General features: G+C 38.7%; 2 protein-coding genes and 3 non-coding genes across 9 annotated transcripts in view; 4 read left to right on the top strand and 1 right to left on the bottom strand.

The window, feature by feature from the left end:
• Nucleotides 1-551: 551 nt before the first annotated feature.
• On the top strand, nucleotides 552-9,876 carry RPL5 (ribosomal protein L5). Its single transcript, XM_008529281.2, has 8 exons — nucleotides 552-758; nucleotides 1,954-2,023; nucleotides 2,109-2,224; nucleotides 3,400-3,534; nucleotides 5,079-5,281; nucleotides 6,374-6,551; nucleotides 9,052-9,140; nucleotides 9,700-9,876. The coding sequence occupies exons 1-8, from the start codon at nucleotides 756-758 to the stop codon at nucleotides 9,797-9,799; spliced, it is 894 nt and encodes a 297-aa protein (XP_008527503.1). The 5' UTR covers nucleotides 552-755; the 3' UTR covers nucleotides 9,800-9,876.
• Nucleotides 6,207-6,301, top strand: LOC139079201 (small nucleolar RNA SNORD21). Its single transcript, XR_011532573.1, has one exon. It is a non-coding gene; the product is annotated as a small nucleolar RNA SNORD21 (small nucleolar RNA).
• On the top strand, nucleotides 7,074-7,202 carry LOC139079203 (small nucleolar RNA SNORA66). The gene has a single exon (XR_011532575.1). It is a non-coding gene; the product is annotated as a small nucleolar RNA SNORA66 (small nucleolar RNA).
• Nucleotides 9,216-9,348, top strand: LOC139079202 (small nucleolar RNA SNORA66). Its single transcript, XR_011532574.1, has one exon. It is a non-coding gene; the product is annotated as a small nucleolar RNA SNORA66 (small nucleolar RNA).
• A 988-nt stretch (nucleotides 9,877-10,864) lies between the features above and the next one.
• DIPK1A (divergent protein kinase domain 1A) overlaps nucleotides 10,865-20,611 on the bottom strand; it is a 102,408-nt gene continuing 92,661 nt past the window's right edge. For all 5 annotated transcript variants that reach the window (XM_070592642.1, XM_070592641.1, XM_070592643.1 and 2 more), the window contains 3 exons: nucleotides 17,653-17,760; nucleotides 13,349-13,525; nucleotides 10,865-12,154 (listed from right to left, as the gene is read on the bottom strand). In XM_070592642.1, the coding sequence (XP_070448743.1) occupies nucleotides 11,342-12,154; nucleotides 13,349-13,525; nucleotides 17,653-17,760 (1,098 nt within the window). In that variant the 3' untranslated portion in view covers nucleotides 10,865-11,341. The remainder of the gene's footprint in view (nucleotides 12,155-13,348; nucleotides 13,526-17,652; nucleotides 17,761-20,611) is intronic.

The raw sequence follows: 20,611 nt of genomic DNA, 5'->3' as shown, positions 1-20,611 counted from the left end.
GGAGGGAGATGGAATGAGGTGGTCAGGGATCAGGGAGGACAAGGGAGGTAAAGGGAGGCAGGAACGAGAGAGCATTAGTTCTTCTACCATTTGACAAATACCGACCACTTGCTGAATTGAAAGTCAGCGCTGTGCTAGGTGCTGGAGATTCAAAGGTGAACTTGACAGCGAGGCCCACCCTCAGGGAGTTTACAGTCTAGGGTGGCCTGAAGCAGTTACGAAGCCTCTGTGGGAAGGCAGAAGGGTTCCTAAGGCAGGTTTGGAGCACCAAGGCAAGGTTTCCTGTGGGCACTCTGATGTTCTGGTCAAGGATGTGTAGTCCAGGAGGTATAGGCCCAGAGAGAGCAAAAGGGCTCCAGAGCAAATTCACTTATTAACTTTCAAACTTTCTTTCCTGTTTACAAAAGTAATATATGTTCGTTATGAAACAATTTCTTGGTACAGGAAAGTGAAAGCCTCCTGTAATCCTCCCTGCTACTGCTCAGCACCCATCTCCGTGAGGTCGTCCGCCAGGAGCTTTGGGGGCCGCGGTACACATGGTTGTTGGAGCAGGGGCAGTCCGTCGGTCCTCCCGCCAGCAGGGGGCGGCATGCCGCAGGCTATGCGGCCGGCGGAGCTCTCTTCCACACGTAGCTGGCGTGTTCGCCGGCGCTACATACTGCGCCTGCGCACGGACAGCGGCCTTTTTCCCCCCGGAGCCGTGCTGGGCCTGTAGGTCTGTGGCGAGCCGCGGACGCAGGTCTCTGTTCCGCAGGATGGTAAGTGGGTATCCTGTTCTCGGGGTTACGGATGCACTAGGGTTTCCTCTCCTTGCCTTAGCTCCAGCCTAGGATCCGTCTCGCGCGGCGCAGCGGTCGGATGGCATTAGATTGCCCGCTCTGCCACGGTCAGGCTGCAGTTCCCGGCATGGCTTTAATGGCTGCCGCCCGGCGCGTAAACTTGGGGGGAGGGGTTGACGAAGAAGAGCAGGAGCGGGGCCGGCGGACCGGGCAGGGAGGTGGGTGTAATAGACAAGCTGCGGGGATAGTGCGGGGTCGCGCGAGGGGCGCCAGCAGGCGGCCGGGCGGGGCAGGCGCTATGCAGTCGGTCGCAAACTAGCAGGGGGCTGCCTGGGTGTAGACGGGCTGTGGCTCCTCGGACCCGGCTCCATCCCAGCCTGCTTGGTGGGTTTTCCAGGAGCCTCGGGACCGGTAGGTCTTTCAGAAAGCCAGTGCCGTTGGGCCTAAAAAGTGGCTTTCAAGCCGAAACCATCACGAGAGCTTGGAGGCTGTGACGTCTCTGGGCCTCTAAAGGAAGCTCGTTTACTCCAGCGTGCGTGTCCTCTCTGTCTCTCCGCTGTCGCTGCCGCCAGTTTTTAATGAATTTTGGAGGGGGTGGTGTTAGGAGGTGAGGGGCAGTGTTGTTCTAATTGCTGAGTATGCTCTTGGCCAGTTGAGTTTTGCGGCACATAATTTAGGCTTTTGAAAAACGCTGGTGGGAAGTATGAGCTCGGGTTTTCGAAATGGGGCCTGCAGTGTTCAGAACAGACTGATGTTTGGCAAGATCGGCCGCTGTCTAGAGCGGTGCTCTGCAGAAGTTTGGGGCAAGGATCCGTTCCGGTCCGCGGGGAGGGCGTACAGGGGTCGAGAGTAAGCGCTCAGACGTTTAAAAGCAGTGTGATGATTTGATATCTGCCGAATTTAAGAAGTTGGCCTGCATTTTGTCTGTTCTTAAATTCCTTTTTTTCCCAGCGATTCATTTTTACTGTGTTTTATAGAACTATCAGTCTTGACAGATGGGAAGGAGAAGAAAAAGTGATTCTTGACCCCAGATGGTCTGAGAAAGGCCGGACTCTACGAAAGTGACAGTTACTCTTGAAGTTCAAGTGTTGTTTTGTTACATAGTTAACTCGGATGTCAAAAGTATCGTAAGCTAAAACGTTTCTCAAAGTTTTAACATTCTTTTTTCTTAAAGGGGTTTGTTAAAGTTGTCAAGAATAAGGCCTACTTCAAGAGATACCAAGTGAAATTCAGAAGACGACGAGGTATGATCAGTTGTTCATGTTCACAGTGTTAAAAGAATCTGCTTTGCAGTGGAGTAGACTTTCTTAAGGTATTTTTTTCTTTCAGAGGGTAAAACTGATTACTATGCTCGGAAACGCCTAGTAATCCAGGATAAAAATAAGTACAACACACCCAAATACAGGATGATAGTTCGTGTGACCAACAGAGATATCATTTGTCAGGTAAGTTGTGTTCTGGACTCAAGCAATGGGTCTGACCCCTCCCTCCCTCCCCTCGCTGCGCTAGAGAAGTGGTACTTGGGAAGCAAAACACAGGTATGGGTTAAGAAGGTCCATTTAGTCTAGTGCTTGGCCTTCCAAAAACATCGATTGAGTGAGTAGTTCTTTTCCTTGTAGTAGGTCTGGAGTTGGAGCCTGGGAAATTGGTACTTTAAGAAATACTCTAAAGGTCAGCTGTGCTTGGCAGTGCTGACCCAGTTCAGTCTCCTTCATTTTCCTAACTGGGGGGAAGGAGGAGAAATTTATGCTGTTTTGTTGGGATGGTGGGGTGGGAGGATAAATTTGAAACTAGGTTCTTGCCCATTCCAGTTCGGGTAGAATAATAAGATTTGTCACGAATCAAGTCCTGACTTTATTTTACATGGCTTACTATGGCCTTACATGCCCCACATCCACTGCCCTTTGCATAGACAGGTAGTTGTGAAGTTAGGCTCTTAAGATTGTTCTTACTCCTGCTTATTGTTTGAAATAGGTCTTAGTAAATATGTATGAAGCTGTCTGCCACATAAAAGACCTCCAGAAAGTGGTGGTTTGCTCCTAGAAGGTAGTTTTCAGAACTTGTACAACTAGGGAAAATTTTCATAGTTGAGATTTGCTGAGCCTTGCAGGAGGCAGACATACCTCTTTTCTGGGCAAAGTCAGTTGCTGATTGTGAAGGCAGTGTCTTCATACCTAAGTTTAGATGATTAAGCATTAGGTGTCTGAAACATTGTTGGACCTATTTATGCTTGTTTGATATTTTAAATAATTGGAGATTCCTTTTTGACTTTTCAGAGTGCCTCTTTAATTCACCAGCTAACCTAGCTAAGAGTCTTTTCAGAATTTAGAAGTAAGGTACTACAGTGTAATTTATTCCAAAGGCATTTTAATGTTCAATGTGTATGTGGTAATTCTAGCCTTATGTACTGTGACATTAATCAGACATATTTACAGACTCATGAACCTACCTGCTATAGGTGATGAAGCCATAAACTGTAGTTGGGAGTGGGTTTGACAAATTTCAAGTGATGCAAATCTATGTCCAGCCCTTTTTTTCTAAGTACTTTGAAAAAGAAGGCACTTAGGACAAGCAAAGGATAAAAGCACCGGTTACTAACCTGGTTTTTCTCTTATTATAGATTGCTTATGCCCGTATAGAAGGAGATATGATAGTTTGTGCAGCTTATGCTCATGAACTCCCAAAGTATGGTGTGAAGGTTGGCCTCACAAACTATGCTGCAGCATATTGTACTGGCCTGCTGCTGGCCCGCAGGGTATGTACAAGATTACTTTAATTAATAGCTCATTGTTTGGACTTGCCTGCGAGACACATGTTTACACATGGATAAGATAACCCTCAGCTGTGGGGTCGGGGATTGCCTGCTGTTGCCCTGTGGCTTGTAAGGGCATCATTAGAGAAGATGATTTTATAAATACAAAGTTTGATTGAGGTGGCAGTGCTGGTTCTAATAATCTGGTGAAGCAGTTTTCCTGTTTTCTGCCCTGTTTCTTTGGTATCTCTAGGTCGATAGAATTTTCTGTCGTGATGGAGATCTGTAATCTGTGTTGTCTGATATAGTAGCCACTAGCCACATGTGGCCTTTGGGCACTTTAAATGTGTCTAGTGCTACTGACAAACTGAATTTGTAACTTAAATTTGAATAGCCACTTGTGGCTAGTTGGTAGCTACCTTGTTGGACAGACGTAGTGAGAAGTATAGATCTTCTGACCATCAACATACATTAAAAACACAGACTCTACTCCAGACCCTCAGAAACTGTATTTTAATAAGATGTCCAAGTGATTTATATGCACGTAAGATTTTGAGAAGCAATGTCTTAAACTTTTTGGAGCTCAGGTGTCGGTGGGGGATTCATTTTTTGTTTTAATCATCTTTGCCTGTGGGTGGCAGCATTTCCTGTAATGTGCAGAAAGGAAATGAAAATGTGATTTTTGCCTTATTTTTGTTTTCTCAATTACTGACTTTGTTTTGCAATGGAATTGTTAAGTGTGCGTCATTGTTGGGGACCCACATTTTCACTGCCATGTTTGAGTGGGGCGGGAAACATTCTCATGTACGAAAGCAACTTGGTGCAGGCACTACTTGCGGAACCATAGCTAGATGTGTACTAACGGGAGTGGCCCGTATTAACATAATGTGGTTGAAGAGTAGAACCATAAAAGATGTTCTTTTCAGCCCAAGATCCTATTCCTACGATTTTAATCAAATTAAATAAAACTATGTGTGATAACATTTAATATTTGGTTGGTGAATTTTTATAGTCAAATCTAGTCATTTGCGGCATAATGATGTTTTGGTCAATGACAGACCGCATATACGATGGTGGTGCCATAAGATTAGTACTGTATTGCCTAGATGTGTAGTAGGTTAAACCATGTGGGTTCGTGTAAGTACACTATTATGTTCACACGATGATGAAATAACCTAACTGCACGTTTTTCAGAATGTATCCCTGTCTTTAAGTAATGCATAATTGTATGACTGAAGGACTGGAGATCACCTCCCTTGAGTAATATGAGTCAAATTCTAGTATTGTACATCTTAATTGATTGCTACATAAATCAAGTATGGACATGTAGCAGATTCGGAAGCTGTTAAAGTTAATAATTGAGGGTGAAATTGAATGAAATTTCTTTTTGTAGCATTTAAAAATCGATGTTTAAAAGTAGATTGGGATAAAGGGATAATTGAATTGGAAGGAAATTTTTTGTCAGAGGCATTAAAGCTGTGGCTTGAGGTACTATAGTTGTTTAAATATATTCAGACAGGTATTTAGACTGGCTTCTTTGTTAATAGCTTCTCAATAGGTTTGGCATGGACAAGATCTATGAAGGCCAAGTGGAGGTGACCGGAGATGAATACAATGTGGAAAGCATCGATGGTCAACCTGGTGCCTTCACCTGCTACTTGGATGCAGGGCTTGCCAGAACGACTACCGGAAATAAGGTTTTTGGGGCCCTGAAAGGAGCTGTGGATGGAGGCTTGTCTATCCCTCACAGGTAATATAGTATTGAGGGCCTCATTGCCTGGACTCTGATAACTTCACTGTTTCTAACTGGTCGGACTTTGGAAACTATTGAAGTAATAGTGCTATTGTTGTGTGCCTGCTATATGCTAGGTACTGTGCAAAATGAACTTGGCTGGGCAGGAATGAACTGTAATGTATTTTATCAGTGGAGACTGGGGTTCAGAGGTAAAGGATTTGTCCAAGGCTTTGCAGCCAATGAGTGGAAGAGCTGGGGTTGAAACTCACTACCTTTTGTGTGTAGCTTAGTTATGGTTAGAAATGAGCACTCCCCCCCACCCCACTCCGAATGCGTTTTCTTTTTTTCATTCAGAATGAAAATTGCTTCACTGAATATGGAAAAATGTGGACTCTAGGAAAAAAAAGAGTTTGAGAAAAAGGCTTATGACAGATTTCTAAACTTTCAACTGGAAATAAGGTTGTAGGCCATTCTTAGGAGCTAAGTAGATTGTTTTGTCTGTCTTTTGGTTTGAGTTAATTTTTGTTATTGTTGAATAGATGCATTTTAAAGTGACTTATTACCTTAGGGATATTTTAGTGGTTGGTGATTTAACAACCAAAAATTTTTTTCTGTATATGTGTATATATATGTATTTTTTTGGTAAGCCTATAAAATGTAACCTAACTGGAACTTACTTTTTATAGTGTGGGGTGGGGGAGGGTTTTTTTTTTTTTGAGGACTTACGGTTCTCTTGCAAGGCACCTATTAGATATGTACTCATTCCCATGTATCCTGAAGGCCCACTGAGAAATTCTAGGATTTTTGAGGAGCATTTTTAAACCCTTTCCTATGATAATGAGGAGAACTAACTTCATAGTGGTGGAAAGCCTTGGTTCATTTAATGGTTTTTAAAGGTGCTTGTGGCATGATTTTCTATCCTGGAATTCAGAGATTAGCTGCTGAATGATGATATCCCACTCACTGAGCAGTCAGTAGTTGGTCCTTTGGTTGCATATGATCAATTAATTGTTTCAAGACGGGACTGATGGCAGCTACTGAAATGAATTTCTGCTAGTGAACTGATTTCAACCATTAGATACTAAAATATGAAAAACTTCATTTTAGTACCAAACGATTCCCTGGTTATGATTCAGAGAGCAAGGAATTCAATGCAGAAGTACATCGGAAGCACATCATGGGACAGAACGTTGCAGATTATATGCGTTACCTGATGGAAGAAGATGAGGATGCCTACAAGAAACAGTTCTCTCAGTACATAAAGAACAACGTAACTCCAGACATGGTAAAAAATTTAACTAAAAATGCTAGTATTGGTTAATTATAGAACCAGGTTTACTACTTGTTTTTGGTGGGTACATTATATGGTTTTATTTCAGGTTAACAGTTAAAAGTTGAATGTGGGCATGTTCATAAGTACAGATAGAGTCAAATAAGCTGTACTTAGCTTAAAAGGAAATGACGTGAAATTGGGATGTTGAACCCAGGGTAGGTTAAAAGTCAGATAAGGTAGTAAAATGAGCTAAACTTGTCAGCTGCTTTTAGAAATCTTTTAGATGCTGAAGGATGGCAGGCTTCAAGCATCCAAATCTAAAGCCTTTAATGGTGTTTATGCATTTGGCTGTTACGTATTTATAGATTTCATTCCTGTGGTCATAGTTATAATCGACCCTGTCTGATACGAGGTGCTAGTTACTCAACTTGACTCATTTTAGGCCATGGGGAAGAAAGGTTCTTCCTCTTAGTAAATAAGTGTTTATGTTCTGGACTTTTTGAATGTCTCAGGCATGCACACAGAATGGGAGACGTACAGATTCTGTCACGAGTTCTGTGTGGTGATGTAGACGTGGAGGGAACCATGTTTGCGAAAGTGAGCTTAATGCTGGAAAATTTCTCACCCCTAAAGCTGAGTGTCCATGGCTAGCTATGAACACATTGGAGTAACTGAAGATAATAATTCCATTTTTAAAATTATAGTGAAAGCATGGAACACACAAATCATACTATTATAAAACTCTTAGAAATATAGAATTACATATAAATCAGTGGATTACATATCAAGTAGTTGTTTTGTTTATTAGATTCTTTTCTGTTAGTGCATAGTCTACTTTGGTACAGCTTTGCCTATGAAAATTATTTTTGAAATAGGTTTGTAATGGGAAAAGATGAGTTTATGTTATTTGTATGCTTAGTACACAGTAGGGCTGAATAAACACACAGCTTGAGTTTTTGAGCTAGGGAAAGGGTAGTTTTATGTTAAGGTAGATGCATGTTAATTTTCACATGAGTATATTCCTTTACATTATTACATCACCTTGGGAAAAAGGCCTTTTACTTTAGACTATGATTCCCCTTGGCCTGCAAAATTTTCCTTTCTAAGCCACGTCTTGCTCTGGTCATGTCACACTTGCTCAAAATTTTTCAAACTCCCAATCTGTTTTCACATGTCTGTTTCCTAATGCTTTCCTATATACATGCTATACTTCAGCTGGCCACTCTTTGGCTAATGTACTTTCCAGCTAGCTCATTAATTTTATCTATGGAGGCCTCTTATGTATGCCTAGTGAAGTCCTCTGCAGACATCTAGTGTGTCTCCAACAGGAAGTGATCTTTATTACCTAAATTCATGGCATTATCTGCATACGTGGTTGTATTTCCTACTTGTCTGGTCTCTTGGAAGGAATGAACTGGGATGCTTAGATTTGTCGGATGACTACATTTGAAGTCATTAAATGGATTCGTTAAATACAGCGGAGAACTGTAATAGAGTGCTAAAAGAGATAGAGAAATTAACTTTCAAAAGGGATTTAGGTAGAAATGCGGTGAAAAATTTTGCATTATTTTCCTTTGCTAAGCTTTATACAAATGCATGTAGTAATCACATTTTTTCCACATTGAATGAGTAATTTTAGAGGCCTGCATTACCTTGACTCATTCTTCAGGGGGCTGTAATTGTTACTAGCTTTTGATAATGAACACTCAGGCATTTCATAGCTATTCTTCATGACTCGATCTTCCACAAAAATCAGTAGTCATTTATTTGGAGCTGGTAATTGAAACAATTCAGAGAGTTGCAACATTGTTTTTTGGTGAGTTTTAGAACAAAATTCTCATTAACATGTCTAACTGGAAAGCCTTTCAGGGTTTTCTCGGGAAATTCACACCTCTTTCTGGTTGCACAGAGGCCTAATATTGCTGTCAGATAGTAGTGACTCATAGTAGTTGATAGAAGAGGTCCCTGGTATGTAATACTGAGACTAGGTTTGAAAGACCTATCAGATACCAGTAGAAAATGTAAATCTGGGGAATGTGGGAGGACAAAGGAATTTGGCATTTGCTTGTTGGCGCCATATACTATTCGTGTTAACATCTTAAATACTTTTTTTTGGCATGTATCCTCACTTGAATGAAAGAATTTAGGTCAGATGGTATTTTAAATGAGCATAAAATGTGTTTCTACACAAATCAATTTACTCTAAACTTGAATGTCTCAAGAAGTATAGCCAAATCCCTCAGAAATATGTGCAGATTCTTCTTGAAGAAGATTGCGTTTTGTGAATTGTATCAATTCACATTGCCTACAGTATAAACATTGGGAATTTCTCAGGAAAAGGTGGGTTACATTTAGAAATTTAAGCAGATGCCACCGTTCACCGTAGTTTAGTTCCTTTGGAGAATCTGGCTTAGAAAGACGAAGCAGAGCGAGTAGTGGAATATGGTACGTTATATTAATGTTTAGGACATAGGAAATGGAACCAAGTACTGTTTGCTTTGCTTTGTTTCAGATGGAGGAGATGTACAAGAAAGCTCATTCTGCCATACGAGAGAATCCGGTCTATGAGAAGAAGCCTAAGAAAGAAGTTAAAAAGAAGAGGTATGTGTCTTACTCTTGTCTTGAGGAGAAAGAGGTTGGGAGGGTTCCCTGCCTTGTTTCAGACTTGGTGAAGTTGTGCAAACTCGATCACTAACTCTGCATGATGTTGCAGAAGTGAAGGGAACCAGGTTTGCTAAAGTAATGGTGGTGATAGAAACATATTAGCCTCAGAAGCTACTGAGGTGGCCCATTCTATCCCAGTACAGCGTGACTGCCAGTTACTGCATTCTTTACTAGGCTAACTAAAGAAGAGAATTACTTTCTGTTAATCTTTCACATTTTGATCTTTGAATGGAGTAGAAAATAATACTTACCGAGTGGAAGTGTTGTATTAACGTGTTTATTTGATTTTTGGCCCTGTGTGGTAATAGGGCAATTGACACAAAAGTTGGGGTTTGGTTAAGTCAGCTTAAGGTCATACTAAGTGCATGTATTGGAATTGGGGTTATTCGACCTCCACCTTGAAAAAGTCCTTGTCTTTTTCAAAATTTAATATTCTCTATGCTCTTGAGCTATGGCTTTTAAAAATTACATTCATGTCTTTTACTTTTTTTTGTAGGTGGAACCGTCCCAAGATGTCTCTTGCCCAGAAGAAAGATCGGGTAGCTCAAAAGAAGGCTAGCTTCCTCAGAGCTCAAGAGCGGGCTGCTGAGAGCTAATAAACCAAACCACAATTTTCTATGAAGATTTTTCAGATAAACTATCGATAATAATAAACTTATTGTCTTAGCACGTATTTCTGTGTTAAGCTCTTCTTAATGAAACTGTAGGAAATACCCTGAAGTTTTTCTTCAAGAAACAAGTATAGCTTTTTCCAGAAAAAGTTGTCTTGCATATTGACTCAAAGTTCACACCTGCTTCTTGGGCTTCTGCCCTCCCTGACAAGCATTATCCCTGAAATTGTGTGATGTACAGCTCTCCCTAAAAAATCTGAGAAGCAACAGACCCGCCTTCCATTAAGAAATAGTTCTTCCACTCATTTATAGTAACTAGATGATTAGCAGGAAGAAAAAGTGCCTTCAGAGCACACAATTTTACAGTAAGCAAAACTGGTGGTAATCTGTGGCTTTAATCTTTGAGAGAAGTCTGTCCAATGAAGTGACCATCACGTTATTTTAATGTATTCACTTTAACCACGTGAAACCTTTGAGCAGAAAATACTGAGTCTTTTCTCCACAAGAGAAGGGGTTTAATTTTATGGCAATGTTGAAAAGTACATGCCAGATCTGAATAAACATGAAAAAGGAGCAAATATTGACCCTTGTATATCAAGTTTACATGAGAGAAAATGTTAGATAAATTTACATGCCTCTTAAGAAATAGCCCTTTGGCCAACAGGGAATAATACTGTTTGAAAACGGAAAATTATTAAAAAGTTCTGATTTCAGAGTCCTGCTCTTAATGTCCCACTTCCCCATAGTTCAGATTGAAGGTAAGTGGATCTGGATTGGGTCTATAGCCTTAAGATGTCACTTTTGAAGGACTTGGCTCGTCGATACTAATGTGGATCTTTTGAATCGACAATGATGAAAGCTTATCCATTTTCAGCCTCTAAAATTGGCAATTAAACATTGCCAAGTAGAACACATCTTGATAGGTTTTGAATTTTAAGGGTCTCAGTAAGAGCCACTCAACATTCTGAAGCCACATAACATCTGATGTCTAAATGAGTTTAAATGTGCTTAAGTCTATAATACAACAAACCATGCTATTAACCCAACATCTGTTTATAAATGAGTGATTTTAATTTACCTGCTTGCAGTCTTAATTTCTGTTAATGTGCAAACTTCACCATGCTAAGACATTAGTAAATTTATAAATTTTCTTGAACAGCAGCTTCAGTGCAAACAATTTTCCAGCAATGGTATTTTGGCTAAGGTAAATCTATAAAACTCACTTCTGACATTATGGAATGAGGCTTTTCACAGCGTTATCTTAAGTCAGTCAAGACAGTTACACAGTGAATGTACTAGGAGATGTACCAGGGTTTCTAAAAGGGCAGAATGAAATCTTTTTGGACCTACTGATTTCTTTATAATACTTCCTGCCATTTAAGCAATTAAAATGTATTTTAAGGTGATGGCTTCTTAGGACCAGGAAAAAGTGGTGTGTCACTGGCAGGGATCTGAATCAGCCATTTTTTAAAATGTTCAAAATTTTTTCTTGTGGTAAATTTCCTACAGTGGTCAACAATGTATGAACTAAGAGTCATTTGTGTAGGAAATTTTCTTCCACAATAATGTTTTCAGGTTATTTAGTATCAAAGAATGTTCCATTTCCATTTGATTTGCTGTGACTTTGAGAGCAATGCAAGAATAAAGCTGCTTTTCTAATTCTTCACGAATTTCACTTGGAGCACCACGCAGTAGGTAGTCTTTGAGTAACTGACAGGCTTTTGCCAAATTTGGTTGTATCACCTCTGAAGTACACTTCATTGTACTCTGGTCACAGCTAGTTCGACAATCCGTGCCATAGACACAGTCCAGATCAGACTCACAGTGACGATCCTTTATAAGTTCTTTCAGGTTTGTCTCTGGCACAATTTTTCTCATGTCCACCATTTTCAAATCATACTTATCATTATATCCTAGATTTTTGGCACTAGTATCACACATGAGGAAGTTTCCATAGGGGCCGTGGAAAACATCTTCCACAAATTCTAGAAGTCCTATGGCTATTTTAGCCTTTCTAGGCCATGATGGTGTGAACAACTGATCCATGCTTCTTCTGAACCCAGATGGAATAAAAAGTTCAATGACCCATGGGAGGCTGATTCCATAAAGAGAGGTATATTCAACACTTTCCATCACATAGAGATCACCACAGAATCCCATTAATTTGGGGGTGTGCTCTTTATCTTGAAGTATCACCATGAGAAGAAATTCATTTAATTGAAGAAGTGCCCATGCTGACTTCGCTTCTCCCAGAGAAACCTGGCCATCTTTGTCGCCATCAGCCACCGTCAAGATCAGATTAACCAGTTCAGAGAGGTTTCCTTGGTCGCCCAACTTTGCCTGTAAAAATAAGAATTTGGCTAATTACACGGAATGAAAAATATCTCCTATGTAACATACATACGAACTTCCTTTGTGGCGATTATTACCATGCTAAGTAATAATCTTGTTACTGAATCCCCACAGAGGAACATCTCCAAATAGTTAGCATGCTTGCTGAGCGAGTCAGGACTATGTTTTATGTAATTGCGGTAAAACCCACTTCACTAAGTATTATTTGTCTGTTCATTAAGAAATGGCTACCCTAACTCCTGTAGCCCCCTTAGACCCTGTAGATAACTATAGTTAACCAAGACACTAAGTAATTATCCTTTGTCTTAAACATTTACTTGCAAAACTGTAATGTGCTTATATCCAAAGTTATAATAAGGGTCAACTGAAAATTACTCTTTCTTATTTTGTAGTTATCACATTAACAGAATTATTTTGTTCAAGTTGTATTGTTCCAGTAATGAAGGTTAAAAAGTATGTCCCTGTGAAGTTTCTCTGCGATAAAATAGTCTGGAAAATGTAAACTGTTCAAAGAAAAAAAAGATTTTCAGTGAAAATATAAGAGCAATAGAAATGAGAAAAAAGACATTGTCTCCAAAAGTGTAGTTATTTTCATCTTTTAGTATTTCTATTTAATCCTTGTATAAGTATTACTTTAAATTTTTTTTTAAAGATTTTATTTTTTTCCTTTTTCTCCCCCGGTACATAGTTGTATATTCTTGGTTGTGGGTCCTTTTAGTTGTGGCATGTGGGATGCCACCTCAGCGTGGCCCGACCAGCAATGCCATGTCTGCGCCCAGGATTCGAACTGACGAAACCCTGGGCCGCCTGCAGCAGAGCGCGCGAACTTAACCACTCGGCCACGGGGCCAGCCCCTAAATTTTTAAGAATTAATTTGCTATTAGGGTGTACCAATTTTATTTCACCTTTAAAAAAAAGTGTATTAGTTATAATTTCAAACTACAAAGAAGCCCATCTAACTTAATGAACTCCCCTCTCCTATTTGGACATTTTTAGCTATTATAAATAATGTTAAAGTAAACATCCTCCACAGATTTTTTCTTTTATTTGAATTATTTCCTCAAAATAGGAAATAATTCAGGTCGAAGAACAGCAGCATTTTAAGGTTTAGGATGAGGTCTGCCAGCTCCTCCAGAAGAGGCTGCTGCTGCACGCCAGCACCATATGAATGGACATACTCACTTTGAAGAGACTGTAGACCATTTCTTTGAATTTCTGGACAGTAGTTCCCCTTGTTGGTTTATCAAATAGCACTATTTCTTTTCTTGGTTCCAATTCAGTTCCAAAATCAAGATGAAGTGCTTGTTCCATCTGACATTTCACAACACCTGGTAGATTATCCCAAATCCCTAAGTACATCTATGTGAAACAGAATGACAAGTCCTGCTTTAGGGTGAGTAGAAAACTCTAATCTATCACTATATTTTTAGTGTCCCCCTTCTCTAAACACACACACACAGCCAAGCAACAGAACACTGAGACTGAGCTGCAAGTTTCTTTTTGATTTGCAAATTTGAAATCATACTCCAAAGCTTTTCTCTTAATTTTTTAAGTTATAAAATTAATGAATGCCTAAATATATATGTTTTGACCATGATCAACAATTTATTTTTTTTTCCAATTTTTTTTTCTTGTCAGCAAGGATGTGGCCATTCTTCCAGATAGCCCAGTGAAGTCCTTTTTTGCATGTGTGAGGAAGATTGGCCCTGAGCTAATGTTTGTTGCCAATCTTCCTCTTTTTTTTTTTCTTTTTTCTTCCCAAAGCCCCAGTACATAGTTGTATATTGTAGTTATAAGTCCCTTTAGTTCTTCTATGTGGACGCTGCCACAGCACGGCTTGAGGAGTGGTGTATAGGTCTGTGCGCCCAGGATCCGAACCAGCAGACCCTGGCCCAACGAACTGGAGCGTGCGAACTTATCTGCCTGGCCACGGGGCCAGCCCCTCCAATTTTTTTTACTGTGGTAAAATATCAGAAACATAAAATTTAACATCTTAACCATTTTAGTGTACCGTTCAATGGTATTACATTCATGAACTTGTGCTACCATCACCACTATCCGTCTCCAGGACTCTTTTCATCTTGTAAAACTGAAACTCTATACCCGTTAAGCAATAACTCCCAGTGTCTCCCCTCCCCCCAGCCCCTGGCATCACTATTCTACTTTCCGTCTTAATGATTTTAACTACTCTTAACTATTTCATATGAGTGGAATCATACAGAATTTGGGTTTTTGTGACTGGTTTATTTCAATTAGCATAATGTCCTCAAGGTTCATCCATATTGTAGCATGTGTCAGAATTTCCTTCCTTTTTAAAGCTGAAAATAGGCCATTGTAGGTATATACCACATTTTGCATTTCATTCATCCACCAATGGACACTTGGGTTGCTTCCACATGTTAGCTATTGTGAAGAATGCTGATACGAACATGGGTGTACAATTAGCTCTTTGAGACCCTGCTTTCAATTCTTTAGATATATACCCAGAAGTGGAATTGCTAGATTACAGAGTTATTCCATTTCTAATTTGTGAGAAATTGCCATACTGTTTTCCACAGTGGTTATATCATATTACACTCCCACCAACAGTATACAAGGGTTCCAATTTCTCTACATCCTTGTCAACACTTGTTATTTTCTGTTCTGGGTTTTTTGGCTTTTTTGGTGAGGAAGATTGGCTCTGAGCTAATATCTGTTGCCAATCTTCCTCTTTTTTTTTTTTCTCCCCAAAGCCCCAGTACATAGTTGCATATCTTAGTTATAAGTCCTAGTTTGTCTATGTGGGATCCCGCCACAGCACAGCTTGATAAGCGGTGTATAGGTCCGCCCCCAGGATCCTACTGAATTTTGTCAAATATTTTTTTTGTATGAAATGAGATAATCTTTTTATTTTCCTTCATTCTATTAATGTGGTATATTACATGGATTGATTTTCCTAAGTTGAACCATCCTTGCAATCCAGGAATGAATCCCATTTTGTCATGGTATATGATGCTTTTAATATGTTGCTGAATTTGGTTTGCTAGTATTTTGTTGAGGATTTTTGCATCAATATTCATAAGGGATATTGGTTTGTAGTTTTCTCTTTTTGTAGTGTCTTTATCAGGGTAATGCTGGCCTCATAGAATGAGTCAGGAAGTTTTCCCTCCTCTTCAATTTTTCTGCAAAAGGTTGAGAAGGATTAGTGTTAGTTCTTCCTTAAATGTTTGGTAAAATTCACCAGTGAAGCCAACAGATCCAGGGCTTTTCTTGTTGGGAGACTTTAGGTTACTGATTCAATCTCCTTACTAGTTATGGGTCTATTCAGATTTTCTATTTCTTGGTAGGTTTTGTGTTTCCAGGAATTTGCCCATTTCATCTAGGTTATCAAATTTGTTGAGGTACAACGGTTCACAGTGCTTTCACATAATCCTTTTTTATTTCTGTAGAATCAGTTAGTAACTCCCCACTTCATTTCTGATTTTAGTAATTTGAGTTTTCTGTATTTTTTTCTTAATTCATCTAGCTAAAGGTTTGTCAACTTTATTGATATTTTCAAAGAACCAATTTTTGGTTTCATTGATTTTCTCTACTGTTTTTCTATGCTCTATTTCCTTTATCTCTACTGCAATCTGTATTACTTCCTTCCTTCTGCTAGCTTTGGGTTTAGTTTGTTCTTTCTCTAGTTCCTCAGGTTGTAAAGTTAGGTTGTTTATTTGAGATCTTTCTTGTTTCTAAATGTAAGTGTCTATAGCTATAAATATATTTTTTAAAGTCAAATTACATAGAAGGATGAAAAGCAAAGTTCTTCCATATCCATTTCCCTAATTCCACACCCCAGAATTAGTCATTATTAACCATTTAGCTATTTATCAAACTAACATTATATGGTGCTTACTATGTTCTATAGTCTACTAATTTACTTTATTATTTTACTTCTGTGAAGTAGATACTATTATTATCCTCATTTTACTGATGGGGAGACTGAAGCAGAGAGAAGTGAGATAGCATGCTGAAAGTAACACAACAGTGGCAAAGCCAGCATTTGAACCAAGGCAGTTGGCTCTTACTTACATATAAAAAACAAATAGGATTATATGAATATTAGTATAATATGAATCCAAACAAAGGAGGGTATATCACTCCCCTGCTTCAAATCCTCTAATTCAATTAGAATAAAGTTCCAAGTCCTTTCCATTGCTTACTAGGCTTCATATGAGCTGGCATGGACTACTTCTCCAACTGGGTCTTTACCACTTACTCCCTGGGTATCAATATCCCAGCTACGCTGGTCTTCTTTCTGCTCCTTGAACTTATCAATCTATTCCTGCTTCATGACCTGCTTCACTTGCTGTTGGTTCTGCCTGGAATGCACTCTCACAGACCTTCATATGGTTGGCTCCTTCACATCATTCAAGTCTCAGCTCAGATGTCACCTTAGACAGTAATAACTCCCTATCTAGAATAGATCCCTCTTCCATCTCAGGTCACTCTCTAACCCAATACACCACTTTATTTTCTCCACAGCCTTTAGCATTGTTTGAAATGATCTTATTTATTAATCTATTGACACTATTGTCTGTCTTCTCTCATATGGAACACAAAGCACATGAGGCCAGAGGCTTTGTCTGTCTTGTTCCTCATAGTCTCTCCCAATGCCTTTAACAGCACCTAGCGTGTAGTAGATACTCAACTGTTGGACTTTGTTTCAGAAATCCTCTTAAACATGATTAGTATTGTCAACGTAAAATTTATTGTAAATTTCTATAATTACAAGAGTAATGTGTATTTATATTGGAAATTTAGAAAAACTATAAAGAAAAAAGATGAGCATACAAATCATGCAATATTCCACTGACCAAGGATAGCTAGTGTTGATGTTTTGTTTTATTTTCTTCTAGCCCAATAGTATCCTATTGTTTTAATGCATATTTCTTTGATAAGTGAGGTATAACATTTTTTCACTATGTTTACCAGCTATTTATAATTTATAGTTCTTCTTTTGTGTCTTAGCTCATTCTGTCCTTTGCCCAGGCCTGTAGTTTAATTTCTCATTCAGGTATGAGCTCAAATGTTATCTTAGAAAGGTCTTCCTTGATCACTCCTCTAACGCACATCTCTACCATCCCCATCCCTCTCATTCTCCATCAGTTTGCCCTGTGTATACCCTATATAAAACACCACATTCTGTAACTGTCTTGCTTAGTTATTTACCTATCAACTCTTTATGTTCCCCATCCATCTGGGCTAATGTAAGATCCATAAGGGAGATAATCTTATCCATCTTAAATCACCATTGTATTCCTAGTAACTAAAACAGTGTCTGGAATATACTGGGAACAGGGGATTAATAAACGTCTGTTAGATGAGTGAATCAAATCATGTAAAAATTGAAATACATCAAATGTCCTAAAGCTCTGGTTCAAGAATTCTTTTAACAATGTCTTAGTTCATGGTAAAATTAGAGCGCACCGTCAATCTGGAATGTTTATTCATAACATCCATACCTGATTGCTGGGCTTGGTGGATAAGCATTTTCCAAAGTAAAGAGTTTCTGTAACACAAAGGCTGTTACATGCAGGCCCATCAATAACTCCAGTCTTGTACTTATCACACTAAAAACCAGGAAATAAAGAAGCAGTTAATAGAGAAATGCTCACAAAAAGAAACATAACAAAGACACCATAAAGAGATATCTATATTCTTTAAGGAAAAGTCCTACAGTACAAAGAACTCAGGCTTGGATCTGGATAGACTCGGACTTGAATCCAAGCTCTGTTCTTTACTAGCTATGTCATGATGACAGTTCTTGTTGCAATCAGGGTGTGCACAGAATTCTGAAACTGTCTTTCCCACTTAACATGGTCTGAGGTGGTATGGTCCTACTTTCTCCAAGAATAGGGGCACTCTATTTTAAAAAATGGCTCTGGCATTAAAATAAACTTAAAGATAAAGTTTAAAGTACCAAAATATTTTAAAATAACAAAATAAAGTTACTTCTGTCATTTTATCATCCTTGACATCACCCCAAAACAAGAAAGAAAATAAGAAAGAGAAACACCAACTCTATCTTTGATAAAATAAGGTACCAAAGTAATTCTAAGGCACGATAAATACGGACAGCTTGCCAAATTCAGTAAAAATTACAGCAGTCCAGAAGTAAGCTGAGATTAAATACCTGCTGTGAACTCACTTCTCAAAGCTCGCAGAGCACTGAATAGGTGGTACCATCACCCTTGTTTGCAATGAAGGTTTAAGGGGCAAGCTGTGTAAACTTCCAAAAACTCTACTTGGCATCTTGAAGTAGCAGGGCAACGCATTGCTAAATGATAAAACCCTTAAAAATATTATCCATGTTGGAGGCAGTCTGTTAATGAAATAGGGGTTGGGAGAGACTACATGATGGGGAGATACACAGGCTAACCCAATCTGGATGAGTATCTCTGTCTCGCCTTTTCTCTCTTTCTCACACGCAACACACACGCACGTACAAATTCTGCACCACAGCAGCTTCACCACTAGGTCTTCGTACAAACAGCTGGTTGAGGAATGCATTTCATTCACTAATGAGCAATAATCAAAATAAAGCAAGCATGAGATCTGTACAGCAAATCTACAAGAAAAAGGAGGAAAGGAACAGGAAAAGCAAATGTCAGATAAAGACATTTTCTAGGAAAATGTTGCCCTGAAGCAAACCAAACATATCACTATGAATCTAAAGGATCTAATGAAACAGTTTAAAACAAGACCTCAAAGCAGAAGAAATAATGAACAGACAACAGATGGAAATGTAAAATAAGCTAGCAGAACTCAGAAAGTAAGAAAAAGAAAGAGTACTAGAAATTAGAGCCGTACTATAAATGGGGGAAATAAGGGGTCAGGATAAAAACACTGTAAGACTTAAGAGGGCTAGGTTGAGAAAAGTGAGCAAAAGGAAATGGAAATTTAAAAAGAACTAACAAGAATTTGAGATAAAATGATAGATATAGAAGACAAAGGATACCTAGCATGTCCATATGAGGGAGAACGGAACAAGTGGAAAAGAAAAAATATTCAAAGTAGAATTCAAGGAAACTTCAGATAAGTGAAAGAGCACTTTAATCTACAGATTGAAGGGACACACAATGTTCTCAGAAAACTGACATAGAATGACCCTTGTGACATATCCCACTGAATTTTACTGGACTTCAGAAATAAACAATCCTTTAAGCGTCCAGGTGAAAAGATCAAGACAACTTTAAGGGAAAATAAATTATATTGGCCTCAGATTTCTCCAAAGCCACATTCAATGGTAGATAACAGCGGTGCAATAATGCCAACAAAGTCTTTGAGAGAAGGAAGTTTGACTTGCCGGTGTCCTAATTATCTCATTTGTAAAAGGTGATATGAATAGTGCTTGATTTATAGCACTATTATGAGGTCTAATTGTATAATGAGTATAGATAACCTGTGATTTTGATAAGTGCTCAATAACAGCTATTAATGTTTTACATAGCCAAGCTTTCTTTCAAGTAAAAGGCATTGAATGCTTTTGAACATATAAGGATCAGAAAATCTAACTCCCATTAGTATCTCTTGAGGAACTCTTAGAGAATGAATTTCAGGCCAGGGGATGAATGGAGAAACTGAATGTGAAAGCCAGTTGAAATGTACGACTAGGATGAAAACAACCCTGGGAATGTGTTTCACAATACTTGTTAATACACTATCTGATAGGTGTTAATACACGCTCACTGTGTGTCAGGCACTGTTCTAGTGCTATACTTTTACTGTCATGACAACAACCCTGTAAAGTGGAACCTATTGATAAATCCATTGTTGTATATTGTTCAGAATGTTAGTAATATAGACTATACCAGCAAAAGTAATAAAATTAACAAAAACCAAGAAAGGAAGATGTAAGATGGAAGGTGGCAAAAGGATGTTGATTTCCTTATCTTTAATATGCAAGGTCAAAAGATAATATTTATACTTTATAAACCAAATAACAGAGATAGAATTATATTCAAAAGTGTAGCAATGATCACTAGAAGAACTAACAATAATAATATATTGATTAAAATTAGGTGGGGTAAAGGTGATGGGATGAATGGAAGTATAATAATTTTGCCATTGCTTGTAGTGGGGAACAGATATGGTCTAAAGAAATAGAAGATAAAGTACATTTTTAAAAGTTATAGTATAAAGCTCCCCACTAGAAGAGCCAAAACGGAATACAAATCTTCTTAAATTATCAGAAAGAATACACATGAAACAAATTAAAGAAATATACACCCAACAGAGAAAGATACAAACTAAAAGAATCCTTAAAAACAGAAAGCAGCTCATAAAATGTGATACAGAACTAAGCCATATGTACAAATGTCAGTGCAATAAATCCACCTATTGAAAGAAAAATATCCTCAGAAAAATGTCAAAAAAGTTGAAAATAAAAGATGGTACAGGTATACCAGTGAAATGCAAGGA

Source organism: Equus przewalskii, chromosome 24 (assembly GCF_037783145.1).
Source record: "Equus przewalskii isolate Varuska chromosome 24, EquPr2, whole genome shotgun sequence".
Classification (NCBI taxonomy): domain Eukaryota; kingdom Metazoa; phylum Chordata; class Mammalia; order Perissodactyla; family Equidae; genus Equus; species Equus przewalskii.
This window is presented reverse-complemented; position numbering and strand designations above follow the sequence as displayed.

Excerpts from the sequence above, each read along its gene's own strand:
- RPL5 (XM_008529281.2), top strand. Across the intron at positions 2,024-2,108 it reads GAAATTCAGAAGACGACGAG|AGGGTAAAACTGATTACTAT; the intron begins GTATGATCAGTT and ends TTTTTCTTTCAG. Across the intron at positions 5,282-6,373 it reads GGCTTGTCTATCCCTCACAG|TACCAAACGATTCCCTGGTT; the intron begins GTAATATAGTAT and ends ACTTCATTTTAG.